The following is a 21,726-nucleotide window of genomic DNA, read 5'->3' as shown; positions in this document are numbered from 1 at the left end:
GGGAAGTCTTGTCTGACCAATTTGATTGGATACTATGATGTGGTCACAAAAACTGTATCAATACTGTTGCACATGGAAGACTACTGTAAAATTGGAGCAGTATGGCATATTAAGAGCAAATTGCTGCTATGGATAAAGGGTTGGTTGAGTGGGAGAAGACAGAGTGGCAATCAATGGAAACTGCTCTTCGTGGACTAATGTTATTAGTGGAGTCCCCCAGGGTTCAGTGTTGGGCCCATTGTTGTTTTCTGTATTTATTAATGATATTAATGAAGGTATATCAGGCTTAATGTCCAAGTTTGCTGAAAACACAGAGGTTGGCAGGGTTGTCAATGACACTAGACTACTGCAACAGGATCTAGAGAAATTGAGAAGATGGGCTGAGAGGAGGAAACTGAAGTTTAACATTGACAAATATAAAGTACTGCATGTGGGTAGCAGTAACCACAGAGTAACATATCAACTGTGTGAAACTACATGCATCGTAGTTGAGAATGAAAGAGGCCTGGGGGTAATTGTGCATAAGGTATAAGGTATGTTCATGTTCCTGGGATTTCTCCCATCTCCGCGTGTGTTTCGCTGTATCAAGGACAGTACACTGTCAAGTCAGAGACTTGAAATTGTGTGGGCTGTGTCTATGCAGTGTGATATGTTATGCAGGGGAAATTGTTCAGTGAGATATGAAATTTTCTGAGCAGTGCAGACAGTGTACAGAAATAGTTCATGGTGTCTTGTTAATGACATACAAGAATTTTTCTAGCAGGGATAAGGAGGTGATTATCCCCTTGTATAAGGCAATGGTCAGGCCACTCAAGGTGCGGCCTGACCATTGCCTTATACAAGAGGGGACATAAATTCAGTATACAGGTCCAGAGGACTCATTTTAGGAAGGATGTAGAGCTGTTGGAAAGAGTACAGAGAAGGGCAACGAGATTAGTGAGTAGAACAAAGGGTTTCTGTTACCAAGAAAGGCTTAAGTTCTGCAAATTGCAGTGTTTGGAGACTAAGCACCTGTGAGGTGATCTGATTGAGGTATAAGAATTTGAATGGTTTGAGCAGGTTCAGTGCTGATGGGATTTTTCCTGGTGCCCAAAATTACAAACCTGAGGGGACAAATTCAAATTAAAGAAAGACAGTTGTAGAATAGATATGCGGAAATTTGTCTTTAGCCACTGGGTGGTTGATTATTGGAACAAACTTCAATCTGTCATTGTGGAAGTTGACAGCTTAAATAAATTCAAGGCAGAACTAAACAAATATTTGGAGTGAATGGATGTGTGAATTAGGAAGGGGGTTTTTTTTTTTTTGCTGATGCTGTACAAGCTTGCTTGCATCACATGCCTCTACTAATGCTAATGCTAAAATTATCAGCATGACTTCGATGTTGGATTTTGTTGCAGAACACTTTTTTTTTATGCCACAGGAAAATTTTTGTATACTATTCAAATGATTCCACTTTGGTCTTGGGGTCATAGATGAACACTTAACCTTCATCCTCAATTGTTTTTTGTTTGTTATTTGGTTTTTAGGACCATTAGCAACCAAGGCCACATTGCTCCGGGATATGCGGTGGTCATTCCTTGACCTTTCCGCATCCTCAGTATTTGGTGGTGTCATCCCCAGTGACCACTTCCTTAAAAAGCTCAGATCCTGTATAGAATTTTCAAAGAAATCACCTGAAATAGCTTTCCTGCAGTCCATTTGATCATCTGACAGCAAGCATAGGACAAACTGCGTACACACTTGATGTATCCCTAAATAGTGCATCAGGATTGTGTGTACTGAGCCTACAGAGAGTCCTACTTCGTGAGCAATCTCACCAACAATCATTCGCCTATCATTTTACACAGGTTCCTTCACTTTCGTAACATTTTGTAATTTCCTGTTGTGAAAAAGTATCCACTGCCTTCCAGTATTTCCAGTCCATTTTTAACCCAATTAAATCACTCAAAACTGCTGTTTTCTTCAAAGCATCATCTCCATAAACTTTCTGTAATGGCTGCAGTATCCTTGTAGCACTTTTTCCAAGTTTAAAGAAGAACATGCTAGCACACAGGTTCAAACTGCAACATTCTGCAATCAATTAGCTGTGCCATAGGAGTGAAGTGGTTGAGTCAGTTTCCACTTGGTATGTGTATGCGCTAAGATCATTGTCAACATATCACAAAACCTTATGGCCATAGTGCAAACCATTTAAATACCAGCATGTGATTCTGGGAACTTTTTGAATGTACTACATATATTTAATAATGATATCCATGAAGGCATCAGGCAGGCTTAATGTCTAAGTTTGCATATGATACAAAGGGACAGGATGGTTAATGAAGTAATCAGGGTGTGATAATGCAACAAGATCTAGAAAATTTAAGTAGATGAGCTAATAAGTGGCAATTGAATATTAATAAATGTAATATACTTCATATGGGTAGGTAGCAGTAATCCAAAATTAACATACCAACTGTGTGATACCACACTTAGGGTAATAGAGAATGAAGAACTGGAGTAACTGTGCATGAAAATAAAGGAGAGTAATTGTGTAGTCAGATATGAAGTTCTCTAAGCAGAACAGACAGGCAATGAGTACAGCGCATGGAGTTCTGTCAATGTTATACATGAATTTTGCCAGGAAGTATAAGCAGGTGATCATCCAATATATAATGATTAAAAAGAAAGGGTGCAAGAATATTTTTTGCAGCTATCAAGGCAGACTTAGGTGGGTCGGAAAACTGCTAGCTTGCGGGGAGGGGATACGCGGACTAATAGATTAACAGTAGCTGCTGGCAGAGATGAAAGTGATTCTTGCACTGCTTCGATTAGAATGAGCAGCAGCCTAGAAAGCAAGGTGATGGAGATTTCCCGGACTATTCGGAGTCATAGTGTAACAAGTAAATAAATGGGATATGTTAGGGTAACTAAGGGCATGTACACTTCATATACACCAAAGCTAGGAGTATAGTTAATAAATTTGATGAGCTTGAAGTGCTAGTCAAGACATCAAAGGCAGATGTTGTTGGGACATCAGAGACATGATGTCACACAGATATAAGTAGTGCAGAACTGGAATTTGTGGAGTACAATATGTACAGGAAGAATAGACAGGACAGGAAAGGAGGGGTTATGCTGTTAGTTAAGAAACATATAAAATCAAAGGAAGTGCACCCAACTGATGTTCGTGGACAGTGCAATGTTGAGTCTGTTTGTTGTGACATAAGCTGGGAAAGGAAAAATGAGAGTAGGTGTGTGTTACAGGCCTAATGACTCTGATGAGTATAATGAGCAATTGTGCAGAGAAATAGAGTGGGCCAGTAAATCAGAGTGTCTTATAATGGGGGATTTTAATTTCCCAGAGATTGAGTGGAATTTGTGCGTTGGTCACTAACACACTAGCAAGGCTTCTGTGGATTTATTGGATGACTGTTTTCTACAGCAGCATGTTCAGGAGGCAACTAGAGGGAGCAATACTCTTGATCTGATTATTAATAGTGATTCTTCTTGCATTAAGCATCTGCAGATAAAGGAACCACTAGATGGCAGTAATCACAGTGTGTTGAATTCGGATTTACTCAAACAGGTAACTACCATCAAGGATAAAGGGAAGGGTTTTTGCTTTCGTAAAGGTGACTACGGTGGACTGAGACAGTATTTAAATTCTATATGGTGGGACCAACTGATGATGTTACCAACAGCAAATTAAAAATGGGAAGCATTCAAAGAATTAATCTTGGAAGCTACTAGCCTTTTCATACCAACTAAGAAATATTTAATCTCAAGATTTAGGCCTAAATGGATGTGAGATGATCTAATTAAACATGTGGCAGAGAAGAAACATGCATGTGATACATATAAATTATCAGGTGACACAGAAGCCTATGATAGATATACGTTGGTCTGTAACCAAGTCACAAAGGAGGTTAGGCAGATTACGAGAAATGAAAGGATGCAAAGAAAAACAGCAAAGAGTTCCTTACTTATGTAAACTCTAGAAGGAAGGAGATGAACAGATTGGTCCACTTGATATCGATGGTTCAACTGTTGATGATCCTGCTCAGGTATCTAACAAACTAAATGTTATTTGTTTGGTTTTTAGGAGCATTAGCAACTAAGGCCATATTGCTCCAGGAATATGAGGTGGTCATTCCCTGACCTTTCCGCATCCTCAGCATTTGGTGGTGACAGGCTCGAACCCCATTTTAATCAAGAAGCGTGTGCTACGAACTGCTGCTCCTTCCCACCTAGCTACGGAGGTGCCACAAACTAAATGAATATTTTTCATCTACATGAGGAGTTATTCAGGGAGGGAAATGCCAGAGGTGTATTAAACTCTGGCAGTAAGCTAGATAATCTTGTAATATCTGAAAGTAAAGTGGAGGAGGCATTGTTGAAGAGAAACATAAGTAGGGCATATGGGGTGGAAGGGATTTATCCAATTATATTAAAGGAGACAGCAAAGGAAGTAAGCAAACCCTTAGCCATAATTATGAAAGCTTCCTTAGACTCAGGAGAGGTACCCAAGGACTGGAGATATGCAAATTGCTGCTATGGATAAAGGGATGGTTGAGTGGGAGAAGGCACAGAGTGGTAATAAATGGACACTGCTCTTCGTGGACTAACGTTATTAGTGGAGTCCCTCAGGGTTCAGTGTTGGGTCCATTGTTGTTTTCTGTATTTATAAATGATATTGATGATGGTATATCAGGTTTAATGTCGAAGTTTGCTGACGATGCAAAGGTTGGCAGGGTTGTTAATGACACTAATGACAGTACACTGCTGCTTTGTTTGTTTGTTAGTTATTTGGTTTTTAGGAGCATTAGCAACTAAGGCCATATTGCTCCGGGATATGCGGTGGTCATTCCCTGACCTTTCCGCATCCTCCATATTTGGTGGTGACGGGCTCCAACCCCGGTTTAATCAAGAAGCGTGGATCAACACGCTTCTTGATTAAACCGGGATTTTCTAGATCCTGCTGCAACAGGATCTAGAAAAGTTGAGCAGATGGGCTGAGAGGTGGCAAATGAAGTTTAACATTGACAAATGTAAAGTACTACATATTGGAAGCAGTAATCCCAGAGTAATGTATCAACTCTGTGGTACCACACTGACAGTGGTAGAGAATGAAAATGACCTCGGGTTAATTGTGCAGGTAGATATGAAGTTTTCTAACCAGTGCAGAAGGTCTGCAAGAATAGCTCATGGTGTCGTGTGAATGATATACAGGAATTTTTCTAGCAGGGATAAGAAGGTGATTATCCCCTTATATAAGGCAATGGTCAGGTCACACCTTGAGTACTGTATACAGGTCTGGAGTCCTTATTTTAAGAAGGATGTAGAGCTGTTGGAACGAGTACAGAGAAGGGTAACAAGATTAGTGAATGGAACAAAGGGTTGCTCTTGTGAAGAAAGGTTTAAGTTTTGCAAATTACAGTGTCTGGAGACTAGGCACCTGCAAGGTGATCTGATTGAGGTGTATAAAGTCTTGAATGGTTTGAGCATGCTCAATACTGATGGGAATCTTCCTGTTGGTCAGAATAATTGCCTGAAAGCGCATAAATTCCAACTGAGGAAGGACAATTGTAGGATGGATGTGCAGACGTTTGTCTTTAGCTAGCAGGATGTTCATTGCTGAAACAAACTTCCATCTATCGTTGAGAAGTTGATAGCTTAAATCTTTGGTCCTTGAGGTTGTCACAGACATTCTCCCAGATATGCCAGACAAGCTGTACTTGCTACCTGCGAGTCTAAAATGCTGATGGAACTGATATTCGGGTGACACTCAAGTCAAGTAGACCCAATTTCGGCGAGGTCTGGATGGTCTGTGACAGCCAAATCCTCTGCTTGCACCTTCACGATGGTCCAACTGTTAGTAATCCTGGGTATAACCTCCATGCACAAGTACATAGTGGATGACCACCCAGGTGTGAACCAACTTAAGTAGGGGTTGAGGTGTGACACAACATGGAGGAATGACGCCCTTCTATGTTATAAGGCAGTACTGGGTGGTAGATGACTCTCATCAACAGGTGAAATACCACCACTTTGCTTATTGGAGGCTTGAAGTGGCAGAACCCATGTTTAGTCTCTAGAGCTAAGTTCTGGTCAACCTTCCCATCTCTTCCATCATGCAGTATGATTGATGACTTTTGAGGTTAAAATGAACATTGTGACAAGATAAATTACTATTTACATTTAGAGGGTACAGCTCTAAAACAGTTTTCGTAGGCCTGCCGCTAGTTAGTACACTGGACCGAACCTATTGGTAACTCTCTAGGAGGCTTCCGGATCACCTAGTGTATAATCTTGCTACCTCTACTCTGCCAGATAGTGACTGGAGGGAGTCCAAGAAGTGTGTATGCAGGGAGCATTGTCGAGGCCATGTTAGGTCAAGGATCTGGGTATATTCTTACCATGTGTACGGCATATCCAAAAATTTCATTACTTCATACAGCATGTTCCACCCACTTTTTCTTACAATTGAATACATCATGAATTGTCAAACTAATAGAGCAAACTTATCTGCAAAGAGAACTAAACCTCCCAAGCACTTCCTAATTCATTTCACAAATATATGTGGTCTTAATTCTAATCTCAACGATGTCCATTTCATCTTGCAGTCTGCCAAACCCCATGTACTTTTTCTGACAGAAACTCAGTTATAGCTTGATTCAACTACTGCTCATCTCAGATGCCCAAATTATTCTCTGTATGATTCCTTTCACCTCAAAGGTGGTACTTGTGCAAATGTCCATTCTGATATTCCCTGTCAGAGACTTGGCAATTTGGAATCTCCTCTCTTTGATCTTCTCTGGCTTAAAATCTCTCTACATCATTGTGTAAAATTCATCTGTTGTCTCTACCATTCTCCCAACGCCACTAATCACTTGAAGCTCTTTGACTTCCTCTCTTTGCAACTTGACTTTCTGCAGTCCAACTTTCCTAACAGTGAGGTAATTTTCCTTGGTGATTTTAATGTTCACAACTCCAGCTGGCTTCCATTTTCTAGTCACACTGACCCAGCTGGTCAAGATGCTGAGGCTTTTGCAATTACTAATGACCTAGCACAGATTGTTCATTTACCTACAAGAATACCGGACAATCCTAATCATACAGCCAACACGCTTGATCCTTTTCTCACAAACAACCCTTCTAAGTACACGGTCGAAGTGAGAGGTCCTTTAGGCACTTCAGATCACAACTTGGTGATTGTCTCTTCTACAATGGAACCTTTATCTCATGGCTATTCCCAACCTCGTGTTGTTTGGCATTACAAGAATGCAAAATGGGATGACCTGCGAGACTTCTTTTCTTCTTTTCCTTGGTTGGATTACTGTTTCAAAACTTCTGATGTCAACGTTTGCTCAGATCGCGTCAGTGAAATTATTCTTGCAGGAATGGAATCCTTTATCCCCCACTCCTCTTCAAAATCTCATCCTTTATCTAAACCTTGGTTTTCCAATAAATGTGGTAAGGCTGTTTAAGAGAAGAACATTGCATATCGTAATTGGCTTGTTTCTAATTCTTCAGCTTCATTTTCTGCGTACACCAAAGCTCGCAACAATTGTAAAGCAGTTATTAATCAGTCCAAACTAGAGTTTGAACAGGCTAAAAGTAGAAAACTTGCTTCTTGCCCTAATGGTAGTCGAGCATTCTGGTCTCTTGCCAAAGCTACTGGAAGCAACTTTTGCCCATCTCTGCTCCCACCTCTGTCCAAACCAGATGGTTCTGTTGTCACTTCAGACAAGGATAAAGCTGACCTGCTAGCATCCCATTTTTCTTCCAACACATGTATTAATGATCTTGGTAAAACACATCCCACCATTCCCAACACAAGCTCGCTGCATTCAATATCTCCTGTGGTCTTCCGTCAAAAGGATGTAAGAAGGATTTGACGAATCATGAAGCTAGGAAAGCTCTAGGCCCCGACGGTATTTCTCTACTGTTCTCAAAACCTGTGCTCCTGAACTTACTCCTTTTCTTTGCTGCTTTTTTTCACTTTCTTATTCCAAAGGTGTTTTTCTTTCTGCTTGAAATTTGCTCATATCCAGCCAGTTCCTAAAAAGGATGACAAATCCCTCCCATCCCATTATCGTCCCATTGCAATTACTTTTACTCTTTTTAAAGTAATGGAGAAATCCATTAACTCCCAACTCTTAAACTACCTAGAAACCTTCCGTCTGATCAACGATTACCAGTATGAATTACGTCAGTGTTGATCCACTGGTGATATTCTGGTTTATGCTATCCATTTATGGACTAATTCAATGGAAAAGTTTGGTGAAACACAAGCATTTGCTCGTGACATCTCAAAGACTTTCGATTGTGTTTGGCATAAAGGTCTTCTAAACAAGCTTCCATCTTATGGTCTGCCAACTGTTTTTTGTAATTGGCTATCCAGTTTTCTCTCTGATCGTTCACTGAAGGTGATGGTAGATGGCTCTTTGTCTTCTAACTTCTCCACTGGTGCCAGTGTCCCCCAAGTATCAGTTCTGTCCCCCACTATTTTCCTCTTGTATATTAATGACTTCTTCCATTGACTGGAAATCCTATCCATAGTTTTTCCGATGATAGCACATTGCATTCCACTTTAAATTTTGAGAAACCTTGTCCAACTCAAGCAGCTTCAACTTCTCGAAACTCTGCTACCAATTCCTTAAATGCCGATCTTCGTGTAATTCTCCAGTGGGGCAAAGACAACTTAGTTGATTTCAACCCTTCTAAAACTCAGCCTTGTCTTATATCTCGCAAAAAGGATTCTTCTGCTCCTATGCTTATCTTTGGTGACACTCCAATTTCTAGGCAAAATTATAAGTCTCTTTTGGGGATTACCCTGACTTCTAATCTCTCTTGGCACAAGCACATTACAAATATTGCTTCCTCTGCATCTAAAAAACTTGGTTTTCTCTTTCGCTCTCGGTGTTACTTCTCTTCCAAAGAGCTACTAACTCTGTATAAATCGCAAACCTGCCCTGCCAATGAATATTCTTCCCACATCTGGGGTGGTGCCCCCAAAACCTCTCTCAGGCTTCTTGATTCCATTCAGAAGAGGGCAGTTAGGTTAATCAATGATTCATCTCTAACAGAGGCTCTCCACTCGCTGTCTCATAGACATACAGTCAGTTCTCCTATAACATGTGTTTACACTACACGAATTCGATCATACACGATTTATAAACAGGTCAATGATATCTTATATAACACGAACCAAATTCGCTTATGCACGATTCACCTTTATGTTTACAAGGAATGGCAGTCAAACACAGAATCACCCCAACCGAACGCAACACAATAGGAATGAAGAGAATATTCTGAAAATGTATTTATGTTTTTTATATCAGTGAAGGGGAAACACATTTCACCATAATAACGTAAAAACCAACACATTTCCAGCTATCGGTATAATCGCAAATGCAATTAGATCGAGTTTACTACCAGTTTATAACAGATTCCACTAGCAGAAACGCAACTGGAAATTGTTTTTATTGTTTTAGGGTAGTAACCCCTAGAAATGTGCTTTAGTAAAATGCGAGGTGTTAATAGTGTATATCTGCCTTTACGGTTTTGTTTATTCAGTTGCTACACGTGTGCAGCTTTGTTTATGTGTATCAAGCGTGCCTTCTCGTTTTGTAATTGTGCTTTATTCCCTAAAATGAGTAATATACTTAAAAGGTGTGAAAAGGAAGCATCCTGGTGAAGACACTACAAATTCCGAGAGAAAAAGAAAAGCAATATCGATAAACAGGGGCGGACTGGGTCAAAATTTCTTACCCAGGAAAATTTATAGTGGCGTCACACTATGGTTTATGGCTAAAATCACACTGGCCTCCGGCCCACCGGGGTTTCCCCGGTGAGGCTTATGGCCAGTCCGCCTCTGTCGATAGAGAAAAAATATAAAATTGTGAAACGCTTTGCGCGAAATGAAAGACCATGCAATATTGCATGTGCCACAGACCAAAATGAGGCAACACCGAGAATTATAAAGAATGCAGAGAAAATAAAAACAACTTTCATAGCAGGAACTCAAACTGTAATTAAAATCCACTAGATTAAGACAAAGAATTGGAAGAGATGAAACGGCTGTCATCTGTTTGGAAAGAAAATCAAACAAAAAACAAGTTTGCTTACAATAGAAGCAAAAGCATTAGAAATATTTTATTAGTCGTAATAAAATAGTCGTAATAAAATAAAATAGTCGTAATAAAACACGTAAGTATTTTATTACGATTATTTATTGTGTTTGGTAATGTTTTGGTTATAAATGTGTGTTCAGCCTTGGGTGGTCGGCATCTAACCCTATTTTTCCCATAGGGCCTGTTGCTTATATTGCACGATTTTGCATTGCACGAGGGTTTCTAGGAACACAACTATCGTGCTATACGAGGACTGACTGTACTGTTTCTGCTGCATGCGTCTTCTACAGATATTTCCATGGGCACTGTTCTTCTGAACTGGCTTCTATAATTCCCGCTCTCTCTTTCAAAACAGTCCGAACACGTGCAGCCACCAGCCAACATCCATTTACTGTCCAACTTCAAACTCACAGAACCTACTTTTCATCTGCCTCATTTATTCATTCAACTGCCGTTTTCAGGAGGAACCTTCCTTCATACGTATTTCCTGAAAATTACAATCTACAGAAGTTCAAGTCTAATATCAACAAATATCTTCTTTCATCTTCTCAACCTCCAACCCAAGCACAGTATTAAGTACTATAGGTTATAATACCTCTCGTGTTTGGGGTTTATATAAAAAAAAAAAAATTAGATTCAAGGCAGAATTAGACAAACATTTGGAGTGAGTGGATGAGTTAAATAAGAAGGGTGTTTTTTTTTTTTTTTTGGCTGATGCTATATAAGCTTGTTTTCTTGCATCATGTGCCTTTGCTAATGCTAATATATGGCAATGACTGGGCTCTCGAGTACTGCATGCATGTCTGGAAGCCTCATTTAGAAAGGATATGTTCTATTGGAATGGGCACAGAATGAGCAATGAGTTAGTAGGGGGGAATAAAATGGTGCCTAGGCACCTGCAAGGAGATCTGATTGAGGTGTTTAAGATTTTGAACGTTGACAGAATTCATCTTCTTGTTATGACTACACACAAGCAGGGATAAATTCAAGTCCAGTGAAGAAACAATGATTTAACCACTCTTATTTTATTGACTGAATTAACTAGCATATAAGATGCCTTCAACAGTATACAGTCAGAGAATTAATTGTTTCTCCTGCTTCCTCTACTCTTAATATACATACATTTTGTCTGTTTAAATTTTTGATATGGTAAAAAGGCCTAATCTTTGAGAATACAGTATTCATAATTTAAAGACATGCAGAGGTTAGATGTATGCACACGCATACACACAGCAACATAATTTAAACGTTAAATAAATAAGTTAAGTGCAAAAATCTAAGTTAACATATGTAAATACTTTGGAAATATGTAACAATAAAAATGTGAAAAATCTTGCCAAATTCCTTATTATATTTGAAAACTAGAACTATAATATTGAAAAATTAATAGCATAACATATATTTATAATCATTAATAAATAGGAAAAGAAATTAAGAAATCAAACTGACAAAATAATGCATAGTCCCAGTCAGAAATAAATATTTGCAATTTTGTGTACTAGAATAATGTTCTAAAAGCAAATAAAATAACATAAAAGAAAAAGTGTTGTATAAGGGGAAATTTGTGCAGAGAGTGCAAAGTTGTAATACCTCATTGTACTGCTTTCCCTGGATGGCAGGAAACAAATTTGTAATAGAGAAAACAAATTTATCAGAACCACATTCACATATATGTAACCAAAAACTGATTATCTGGAATGATTCTTCTTTTAAAATAATTGCTCTGTTACATAATATAATTTAACACTTTACAAAAAAATACATAGGACTCTACATAACAAAACTCTATTCTTATTTAAGATATACTTTTATTAAACAGAATTACACATTATAATATATTGATACATGAATGAATAAATTTACTAATTTGTATTAATTCATATACAGTCACTTCTTACTTTAAGCGTGTTTAAATTACGCAAATTTAAAATAATGAACAGTAGCCATATTTATGGAAAGAACGATGAGAGGCCAGTATGATAGCCCACCATTTTCTCATTTTGTTTTGCTGAAGTTTGTCCATTAGTTGTCTATTGGAAGTGCAGAATTGTTTTTCTTTTGTGCTTATTTTTACTTATTTTGTTTTTATTATTATCATTATGGCTAGTACGCATCTTCATAGTTCTACTGGAGTGATGGTAAGCTTTCAAGGATTTCCGCTGAAATGAAACTGGAAGTGCTTAAGTGCTACGAATGAGGTGGGAGAGCACAGCAAGCATTAAACATGCTTTAAGTCTGAGTCAGAGTACATTATGAGTGGTGTGCCCTTAACTGCACAAAAGCCATCGTAAGCTTGATCAAGTTTGATGGAACACACAGAAAAAATGCTTGCTACATGGATGTGTAACCAAAATAAAAAACACGTTGACATTACACTAGCACAGGTGCAAGAGAAAGCTCGTAGCCTTTATGATGATTCAAAAGAACGTGAAGATGGGTAAGTTAACCCCTTTTTGGCAAGTTCAGGAATTTTTTTTTTGAGAATTTTTGTCAATGGTATGGTTTTTATAATGTGAAAACATGTGGAGAAGCTGCATCAGCCGATAAAAATGCTGCGGATGAGTTCCATGCAAAAGTGAAGGTGATCATATCCAAACAGATATTCAACCTCAACAAAACAGGTTTATATTGGGAAAAAAAATGCCTGATTGCATTTATATTTCCATTGCTGAAAAGACTGTGCCAGGCTTTAAGGCTATGAAAGATCGGCAGACACTTCTGTCTGGTGCTAATATGGAGGGTCATAAACTGAAACCTGTATGCATTTACCACTATCAAAACCATTGTGCTCTTAAAGGTTACGACAGGTCGTACATGCCTAGATGCAAAAGTTACTTTCATAGGCCTATTATCGCATTTTTAGGTGATTATTTACATTACATGTAAATTTAAAGGCGCGAGATGTTCGGGACATAATCCTCACATAAATTAAGAAGTCACTGTAATTTAGTAGGGATAAGTAAAAAATAATTGATATTAAAAAAATTTAATAGCAATCATGTATGTAATAAAAAAAAAAAAAAAAAAATGGATGACAAATCATACGTTACCTTCTTAAAATGCTGAAGAGTATCTGAACTTCTATAACACATTTCAGTAATTAATATAACTCCTGTTATTAAAACACCTACAGAAAACAATTCACACTATAACCAAGTGAGTAAAACAAAAGGACTATTATCATACTAATAATTATTATACAATGATATGATTTAAATCATAATACATATGAAATCAGTATGACATACTGAAATGCATGCAGTACAGACAACATAGGTAGGACCAACTTCTGATTTAGATGCAAATATTACAGATAAACTGGTATATAGACTACCTTATTTTAGCATATAAATCATGTTAAAAGAGATGTAACACTGCTCAGCATCAATTCTCTCCATGAAATAATTTTAATAGATTCTCACATGTTCAAAAACTCAGATATATACTTTAAAAAGTTCTCATCACTCTCAGTTTTCAAATATCATAGGTTAATGTTAGAAAACCAAGACCTGTTGTTCATTCCTATATTCCCATTTAGATTTTTTTCCCGAAACTTGGAAGCAAATAATGGAAGCAGAAGCAGTCTCCGGTGAACACGGTGAAAGGTTTCACCAAGCTATTCCTTAAATGGAAAAAAAGATACCAGGGAAAATGGAGTTCAATTATGTTGGAATCTCGTACAGTAGACACCAATAGTCAAAATGTTACTGCTGCTTACTATCTGGACATTTTGACACATTTGTTGTAGAGAATCCATTGTGTGCAGCCTTGGTATGAAGAAGACTGTAGTTGGTTCCTCTTGCATGACAATGCACCAATCCACAAGGCTCTCACTGTTCGGGAGTTTTTTTGGCTAGCAAAAAAGTCTGTGTACTGTCGTGCCCACCGTATTCACAAGATGCAACCCCATAGAATTTCATTTTGTTCCCAAAGCTGAAGGCACCACTGAAAGGCTGTTATTTTCATGATGTTGACACCATTCAAAAAGGTGTGATGAGAACATTGAACAGAATACCAGTCAACTTTCCACCAGTCATTTCAGTCACTTCATGATTGTTGCATGCAGTGTGTGGGTGCAGGAGGAAATTACTTTGAATAAACTAAAATTAGTTTATTAATACGTGGGATCATTATTTTTTTCTTGCATCAGGAAATTCCAAAAAATGTGTTTGAAAATAATTTCAGCAGTAGCAGAATCACTGGACTTGCTGTATTAAAACTGCCTACTAATGGTAGACAGCATGGAATACCCAATACTAAACCAAAAGACCTCCATGCATGCATATTGGCTTAGACATACTAATATATAATTCATGGAACTACTTGTGCATGTCTAGACAGCCTCAAACTCACAAAAGTTATTAAATGCACCATTATGCCTCATGAATGTTGTTTGTAGAAAACATCATGAAGCAGGTCCAATAGGCTAAATCTGTCAATATGTCAACCATTTGTAGGAAGTTGCACAGCCCTGGGTTTGATGGGTAGGGCAGCTGTGCAAGTCTAATTTCCAAAACACCAATTCAAAACTGCATCTGGAGTAGGGTTGTTCCCGACATTACAGTTGCCAACTTTTCACTTTCGAAAAGCTAAAGATCAGGAAATTGTAATCAGGAAGAAAACAGATTTTTTTGGCCAAAATGGAGGCAAACAGGAGATTTTCCAGAAGATTTTAAGTCCACACTGCATAGAAATAAAATTTCACTGACAATATACATATTTTATGTTAAAACACAGCCAAAGAATTGTTTATCAGTACAGTATGCTTGTAAATATAAGCTTATCTGGGATTTTTCTGTTTGGACTGGCTTGTTAGACATAAACTGAGTATGACTACTACAAGAAAGATACAGTTGCAGACTTTGCAATGCTTCAGAAAAGTTGAGTAAAAGTTTTGTTCATAACAATGGCAATATGCTGTTCAAGATTTGGCTGTTGAAATTATTTTCAAAGCTTCACCAGGCAGAGATGAATTAACTCGGGAGTTTTTTTTTTTTTCCCTCCAACCTGGTCAAATATTTTTGCTTAATCAATTATTAAAATTATTGGAATGATCTCAATAACCATGTGCATCACCAATTTCTAGACAATCAGCAACACAAGTTAGAGGAGTTGCCATCCTGCACATTTATTTTCTTTGAAAATAAATCTTTAACGACAGTGGTTTTTAATAACTCTTGAGTTCTTTTACTTTCAGCTTTATTTCTTTCTAAACTGAGAGAGGTATCATCCCTGGGCTGTATGCATTGCATTGTAAATAAAACACCTAAGGACTGGGTCTGAGGCTACGAACTGTAAAGTTGAAAAATTTTCAACTCTTAGAAACAAATAAGTTTTTTGAAAAATGTGTTTTTTTTTTTTTTTTTGACTTAATTAACATATCAAATTGTGTTCAAAAATAGTTTAACAGTCCTAGTCACAACTGAGTCACCACATACAGCTACTTCCTGTGTGGCCAAGGATCTTCTCTGTTGTGGAGGATATCTCTGTGTTAACTGATGCTGCAGCATGGGCTCAAGCCTTGTGTTGGGTGACTGAGTGATTAATGGATCCATTCTCTTTTTAAGACTTTGAAGGAATCTGGTTCAAGACTATGACCAGTGCAGACGAAGAATTTTGAGCTCTTGAAAAGAGAAGTTTTTTGGAAATTCTTGCCATTTTTAAACTCAATTAACATATTAAATTGTGTTCAAAAAATAGTTTAACAGTGCTTGTCACATTTCGTTAGCTTATTTTAAAATTAAGTTAGAGATTTTTATGATGATTCATATAACCACAACGGATTATTGAGGTGAGTGCCATCTCTTTATTAAGATTTGACTAAATGCATATTTCTTGGCTGGAGATTTTGTAAGTTATGACTTGATATTCGTAGATCTTTTGTATCGGTGATTTGGTGCATATATTGTATCACGTAACTAGTAGTCTAGTGCACAGCAGTGGAAGCTCTAATCATAAAGGTTGCTGTATATTTTTTTTATTTCAGCTTGAAATTTTATTTCTAGTAAGCCTATAACTAATTTAAAACATTTTTTGAATATAACGGTATAGTGTAATACATATAGCATAAACTTGAAAGCTTAATACGTATTACTGCAAGTACATAAGTTTAGTGTAGTATTCTCAAATTAAATTGAATTTACATGGAAATCATGCCTCAGACTAGAGCAGCAAAGCAAAGGGCTCAACGCAGAAGGAATGCTATGGCTCGGGGGTGGGACAGACTGAAGTGGGGGTTCTCCTACAAATCATGACCTTGCAAAACGTACTCCCATGTGCAATATTTGTCTACCTATCTGGAATGGAATATGTTCTAGTTAAGCAGAATGTTTTAGCATGTTCAGTGCAAAGAGTGTGAGGAAATTAGGCATGTTAGGATTAAATCGGAAAGTGCAAGTCTGTTCAGACAAGATAGTGGGGTTATATTTTGAGAGCCGGGTCAATCAATCTGGCCATGGAGAGAGAGATATGTGCAGGGTTTGTGAAGTCAATTTTTTCTCAGTGTGATCTCTGTTTGTTAACAGGAAAGTTAAGAAGGCTATTTATAGAGAGATGGGATTTAATTAAGTAGAAGGGATGAAAGAATATTTGCTGATGCTATTGAGGCAGTGTTGGGTGGGTTGGTAAAACTGCTAGCTTTGGGGGGATACACAGATGAATATATTAAAAGCAGTCACAGGCAGAGGTGAAAGTGATTCTTGCACTGCTTCTATTGAGACATTCAGCAGCCTGGAAAGCAAGGTGTCCACGATTTAAAGCCATGCTGTGGGTCAACACAGAACAAGCAAACAAATGGACTGTGTTAAGGTAATTAAGGGTAAGAAGAGAAACATGTATACTATCATGTGCAATAAAGCTAGAAGAGCAGTATTTAAATTTGATGAATCTCAAGTATTGATTAGGTCATTAAATGCAGAACTATAGGGATATCAGAGACATTGTGTCAATCACACATAAGGGATGAAGAATTTGAATATGGGGTACAATGTGCACAGAAAGGATCCAGACAGGACAGGAGGTGTTATGCTCTAAGTTAAGAAGCATATTAAAACTAGGGCAGTGCATCCATCGGCATGGGTTGGTCAGAGTAACATTGAATTAGTTTGGTGTGACATAAGCAATGTAAAAGGAAAATGAGAGTAGAAGTGTGCTATAGGCCTAATGACTTTGATGAGTATAACAAACAACTATAGAAAGAAACAGAGTAGGCCAGTAAATCAGAATGCCTTATAATGGAGTATTTTAACTTTTCAGATATTGACTGTAATTTGTGGATTGGTCACTTGAAAATTAGCAAGACTTTTGTGGATTTATTAGATGATTGTTTCCTACAGCAGCAGCATGTAAGAGAGGCATCAAGAGGAAGCAATATTCTTGATCTGATTATCAGCAGCAATTTTTCATGCATTAATAATCTTATTAATTTATTATTAATAAAGATTAATAATAAATATCTCACAGTAGGTTTTGATGTGGGATACACTTAATGACATAACTACTGTCAAGAATAAAAATAAAGGCTTTTGCATTCATAAGAGTAACTACAGTGGTTTCACACAGTTTTTAAATTCTATGCAATGGACCCAATTGATGATGTTACCAACGGCAGGTTCTAAATGGAAAGCAATCATAGAAATAATTGTAGAAGCTACTATGCTTTTCACACCAACTAAGAAATACTGTTGAAGGCTTAAACCTAAATGGATATCAGATGAACTGATGAGACATGTGACAGGGAACAAAAATGAATGGGATGCAAATAAATTATCAAGTGATACAGAAGCTTATGTTACAGGTAGATATAAATTAGATTGTAATCAAGTCACAAAAGAGGTTAGGCAGGCAAGCAAAAGAGAGAACGACGTCACAGGCAAAGAATGCAAAGACTTCTTTACTTATATTAACAGTAAGAAGGAAGGAGTTGAATTACATTGGCCCACTTGATGTTGATGATCCTGCTCAGGTTGCTGACAAACTGAACATGTATTTTCTATCTGCATTAAAACATGAGGAATTCTTGAGGGAAGATGATGCCAGAAGTTTATCAAACTCTAACAGGGTGTTAAATGATTTTGTGATAAATGAGAGGAAAGTCACAGAGAAGGTTTGAAGAGAAAGCTAAACATAACAAAGGTACCTCGGTGCTTGAGATTTATCCAGTTATATTAAGGGAGGCAGCAAAATAGGTAGGCAAACCTTTAGTCCTAATTATGAGACCAACTTTGGGTTCAGGGAAGGTCTGTGTGGACTGGAATTGAACAAATGGATTCCCAATTCACAAAGGGAGATCAAAAGGCGACACGAGTAAGTACAGACCAGTTAGCTTAACTTCTGTTCCCAGGAAAATAATTGATTCGCTAGTTCAAGTTAAAAGGATCATTCCAGACAAGAATGCCATTATACTGCAATCACAGGTATCTGTTAGTCATTCGGCTGGACAATCTGATCGGATACTATGAGGCAGTTACTATGATGCAGTTACAAAGGAACTGGATGAAAAACTATTTTGACTTCATACATTTCAGAGTAAATTTTCATACTGATGCCCATAAAAGATTCCTATATAATATCGGTGTAGATACACCATAGTTTACCCATAAATTTGAACTACGTATGTAGTGTAAAAGGCATCATTTTAATTGTATCTCATATTGTGGGATACGATTCTAAAAAACGTACAAATTCTCTTCCAAACTTCCTGCATGAATTGACAGTAATAAAATAAATGGTACTGTTTCAATTTCGGTACAAAATTTGCATAATCTGTTACCTGTCTGACTAAATCTATATGTGATATTGTTCACTGGTATATTTCCGTAACCAACCCTCCATGAAAAATCAATATGCAATGGGTAGTTTCCACCAATTTTTAGATTTAAAAAAAAAAACAAATGTGCATTATTATTTCCTAAATTTGGCTTTTCTGGATATTCTAATTTAAACAGAGTGCAGTAAAGTCGTTTTAAACCACCCTTAAAGGGATCTATATCTTTCTCCCTTAACTGCATGCACATATCATGAATTTTTTTTTTTTAATATATAAGAATTGTCTCTGCCCTAGATAATTGCTGCCTTTAATTAAGGCTGTATTAAATCCCATAAAATATTTTATCAGTACTGCTACTAAATGGTTAGATTGCACCATATTAGCCACATCGAACAGTGTAGCTGTAAAGCTACACCTCAAATTAATTTTTGGAATACTTATTCTCCCCTCTTCCCAAAGTAAAAATAAAAATTTCTGCGCTATCTCTTCCTGTTTTCCTCCCCATAAAAACTGAAATGTTAAATGTAAAATCATTGCATTGTCCTAGCTGTGATTCCCATTATAAACACCGTGTATAAGATTATGGGTAGAATTACGATTCTAAAAATGATGGATTTGTTCTCAAAAGAAAATTTTCCCACTTCCCATTCTTTTAAACTTTCCCGTATTTTAGTGGTGAGCCCTCCTACAGGTAGCATGGGACTCCCTCAAAACGAAACTCCTAATATTTGAATCGATTTATCCGATTCCACTTCTCATTGTGCTAAAGGCCGATGTACCCATTCCCCTAACAATTTGATCCTAGTTTTATCTTCATTCTTGTTTAAACCTGACTTCTTACCAAAAGATCTAATGAGTGACATAAATTCTTCCACCACATAACTCATACTAGGAGTGGCGGTAACATCATCCACATACACTATACACTTACACTGCCCTGCCAGCTTTGGCAGTGGTATCCCCTGAATGGCCTCAGTTCTGTCTATTCTTCCCAGTAGTGGTTCCAGTGCTAACGTATAACAAAGGACTAAGCAGACATCCTTGCTTTACTCCCCTATCAATTTTAATGTTTTTTGAAATTTCTCCATTTATCAAAAGTCTTGTGCAACTAAGTGTATATAGATTTCTCAGGACTGTAAACAACTGAGATCCTATGTTCATATCCTTAATTATAGAGAAAAGGTAGTCGTGGTCGATTCTATCAAAAGTTTTTTCTAGGTCAATTGCTACTAATGATAAATTGTAACTCTTTTTTGTTTCCGATATTCTAATATATCCTTTATTCTAATATAGCCAAAGGTTATATTCTATCTACCTTCCCGGTATAACGTAGCACTGTGTACTTCTAACTACCTGGGTTACATCACATTTTAACTTAGCTGTCAAAATCTTTGCAAATATTTTGAGTCACAATTAGCCAATGTTACAGGTCTCCAGTTACCAACTTTCATTAAATACCGTCCATGCTTCAGAATGAAAGTAGTATAGACATTTAAAAAGCCTTCGGATATAACCTTTTCCTGAAAAAATTTGCTAAAGATGGCTAGAAGAATACACGCTAACAAATTCCAAAATTTCTTATAAAATTCTTGAAGAAACCAAATTTTCTCCCATGTTCATCATAATTTGCCATATCATCCTTTATTTGTTAACCGCTCTCAGACCCTGTACATTTAATGACATAAATGTTATTCCGGACATTATGAGCAGAACTTGACTAGAACTTCTGCTACGATATTCCTATGTTCAGCATTTAATTTTAATTTGTTATTGGTGAACAAAACAGTGAGATCTCCAACCATCTTATTTCTAATATTGGAAATAATGAAATCTCCCCAAGCGAACTGTATATTAATATTATTACTTCACCTTACTCATTTTTATTCAAAAGAAAAACTGGATCTCCTTGAGTTTTAACAATTTCCGTCAAGCTTTGCCTATATTCTCTGTATTCTTTTGTGTTTCCTACTACATTTAACCATTCTATTCCTCCGTATTCCCTTGTTTGTATACCATTTGAATCCGAATCTGACCCCAAAAGTGTTTTGAAATTTTTCCTACCGCCTGACAAAATTGAAAAAAAAATTGATATCTCTTTCCCCTCTATTTGTTTTGTTTCAGTCTCTTCTTGAATTTCCTCTGTTTCCCCTTTTGCTCTTTTAGTTTTACTACTTATTTCTTCCTTCTCTCCCCGCTTATGTACATTTCGTACTGTATTTTCCACTTCCATGCTCTCAGTCAGTTCCACTTGTGTTGACGACATATCGTATGCTATTGTAAATGTTGGTGTGATTTCTTTAATCTGCATCTCACCCCCTCTGTGCTACCATAGTTTCCGTGCTCTCAGCATTAGGCATAGGTTTATCTTTTGGTGGCTCACTTACTTTCTGCTGTCCTCCCCCACCAGCAACTCTTTCGGCAAACATTCTTTCTGGTCATTGAATGAATTTATGTGTGGAAGCTCGGCATTTTTTAAAATTATTAGAGCAATTGGCCGTAATATGACCTGTGCCATTGCAATTAAAACAACATGATTTTTGGCATTCTGCTCCCAAATGGTCTTTACCTCCACACCTCAAACAAACTTTCTGAACTCCTAGGTAATTAATTAATAACCTGTGAAACATTAAATCAATGATATTTGGCACGGGTGTTTTCGTGTCAATATGAATTTGCACCATACCTGTTTCTATGCCTGGCCATTCCTCATATTCTTTCCTGTGAATCTTAACAACCTTACCAAACTTGTTAAAAAAGCTCTCAACAGAACTATTAGACATTTCTACCAGAAACCTGTCAATAGTAACCACTTTGCATATGTTACCAATTTGTACAGGT

General features: G+C 37.2%; 1 protein-coding gene across 1 annotated transcript in view; it reads right to left on the bottom strand.

Moving 5' to 3' along the window:
* Positions 1-21,726, bottom strand: part of LOC150079103 (AP-1 complex subunit gamma-1-like) — a 650,293-nt gene that overhangs the window by 560,335 nt on the left and 68,232 nt on the right. The window contains 2 exon segments of the mRNA XM_090383609.1: positions 10,428-10,431; positions 13,167-13,248. Coding sequence (XP_090239735.1) covers positions 10,428-10,431; positions 13,167-13,248 — 86 coding nt within the window.

Source organism: Mastigoproctus giganteus, chromosome 10 (assembly GCF_048544385.1).
Source record: "Mastigoproctus giganteus isolate SK-2022 chromosome 10, ASM4854438v1, whole genome shotgun sequence".
In the NCBI taxonomy this organism is placed as follows: domain Eukaryota; kingdom Metazoa; phylum Arthropoda; class Arachnida; order Uropygi; family Thelyphonidae; genus Mastigoproctus; species Mastigoproctus giganteus.
This window is presented reverse-complemented; position numbering and strand designations above follow the sequence as displayed.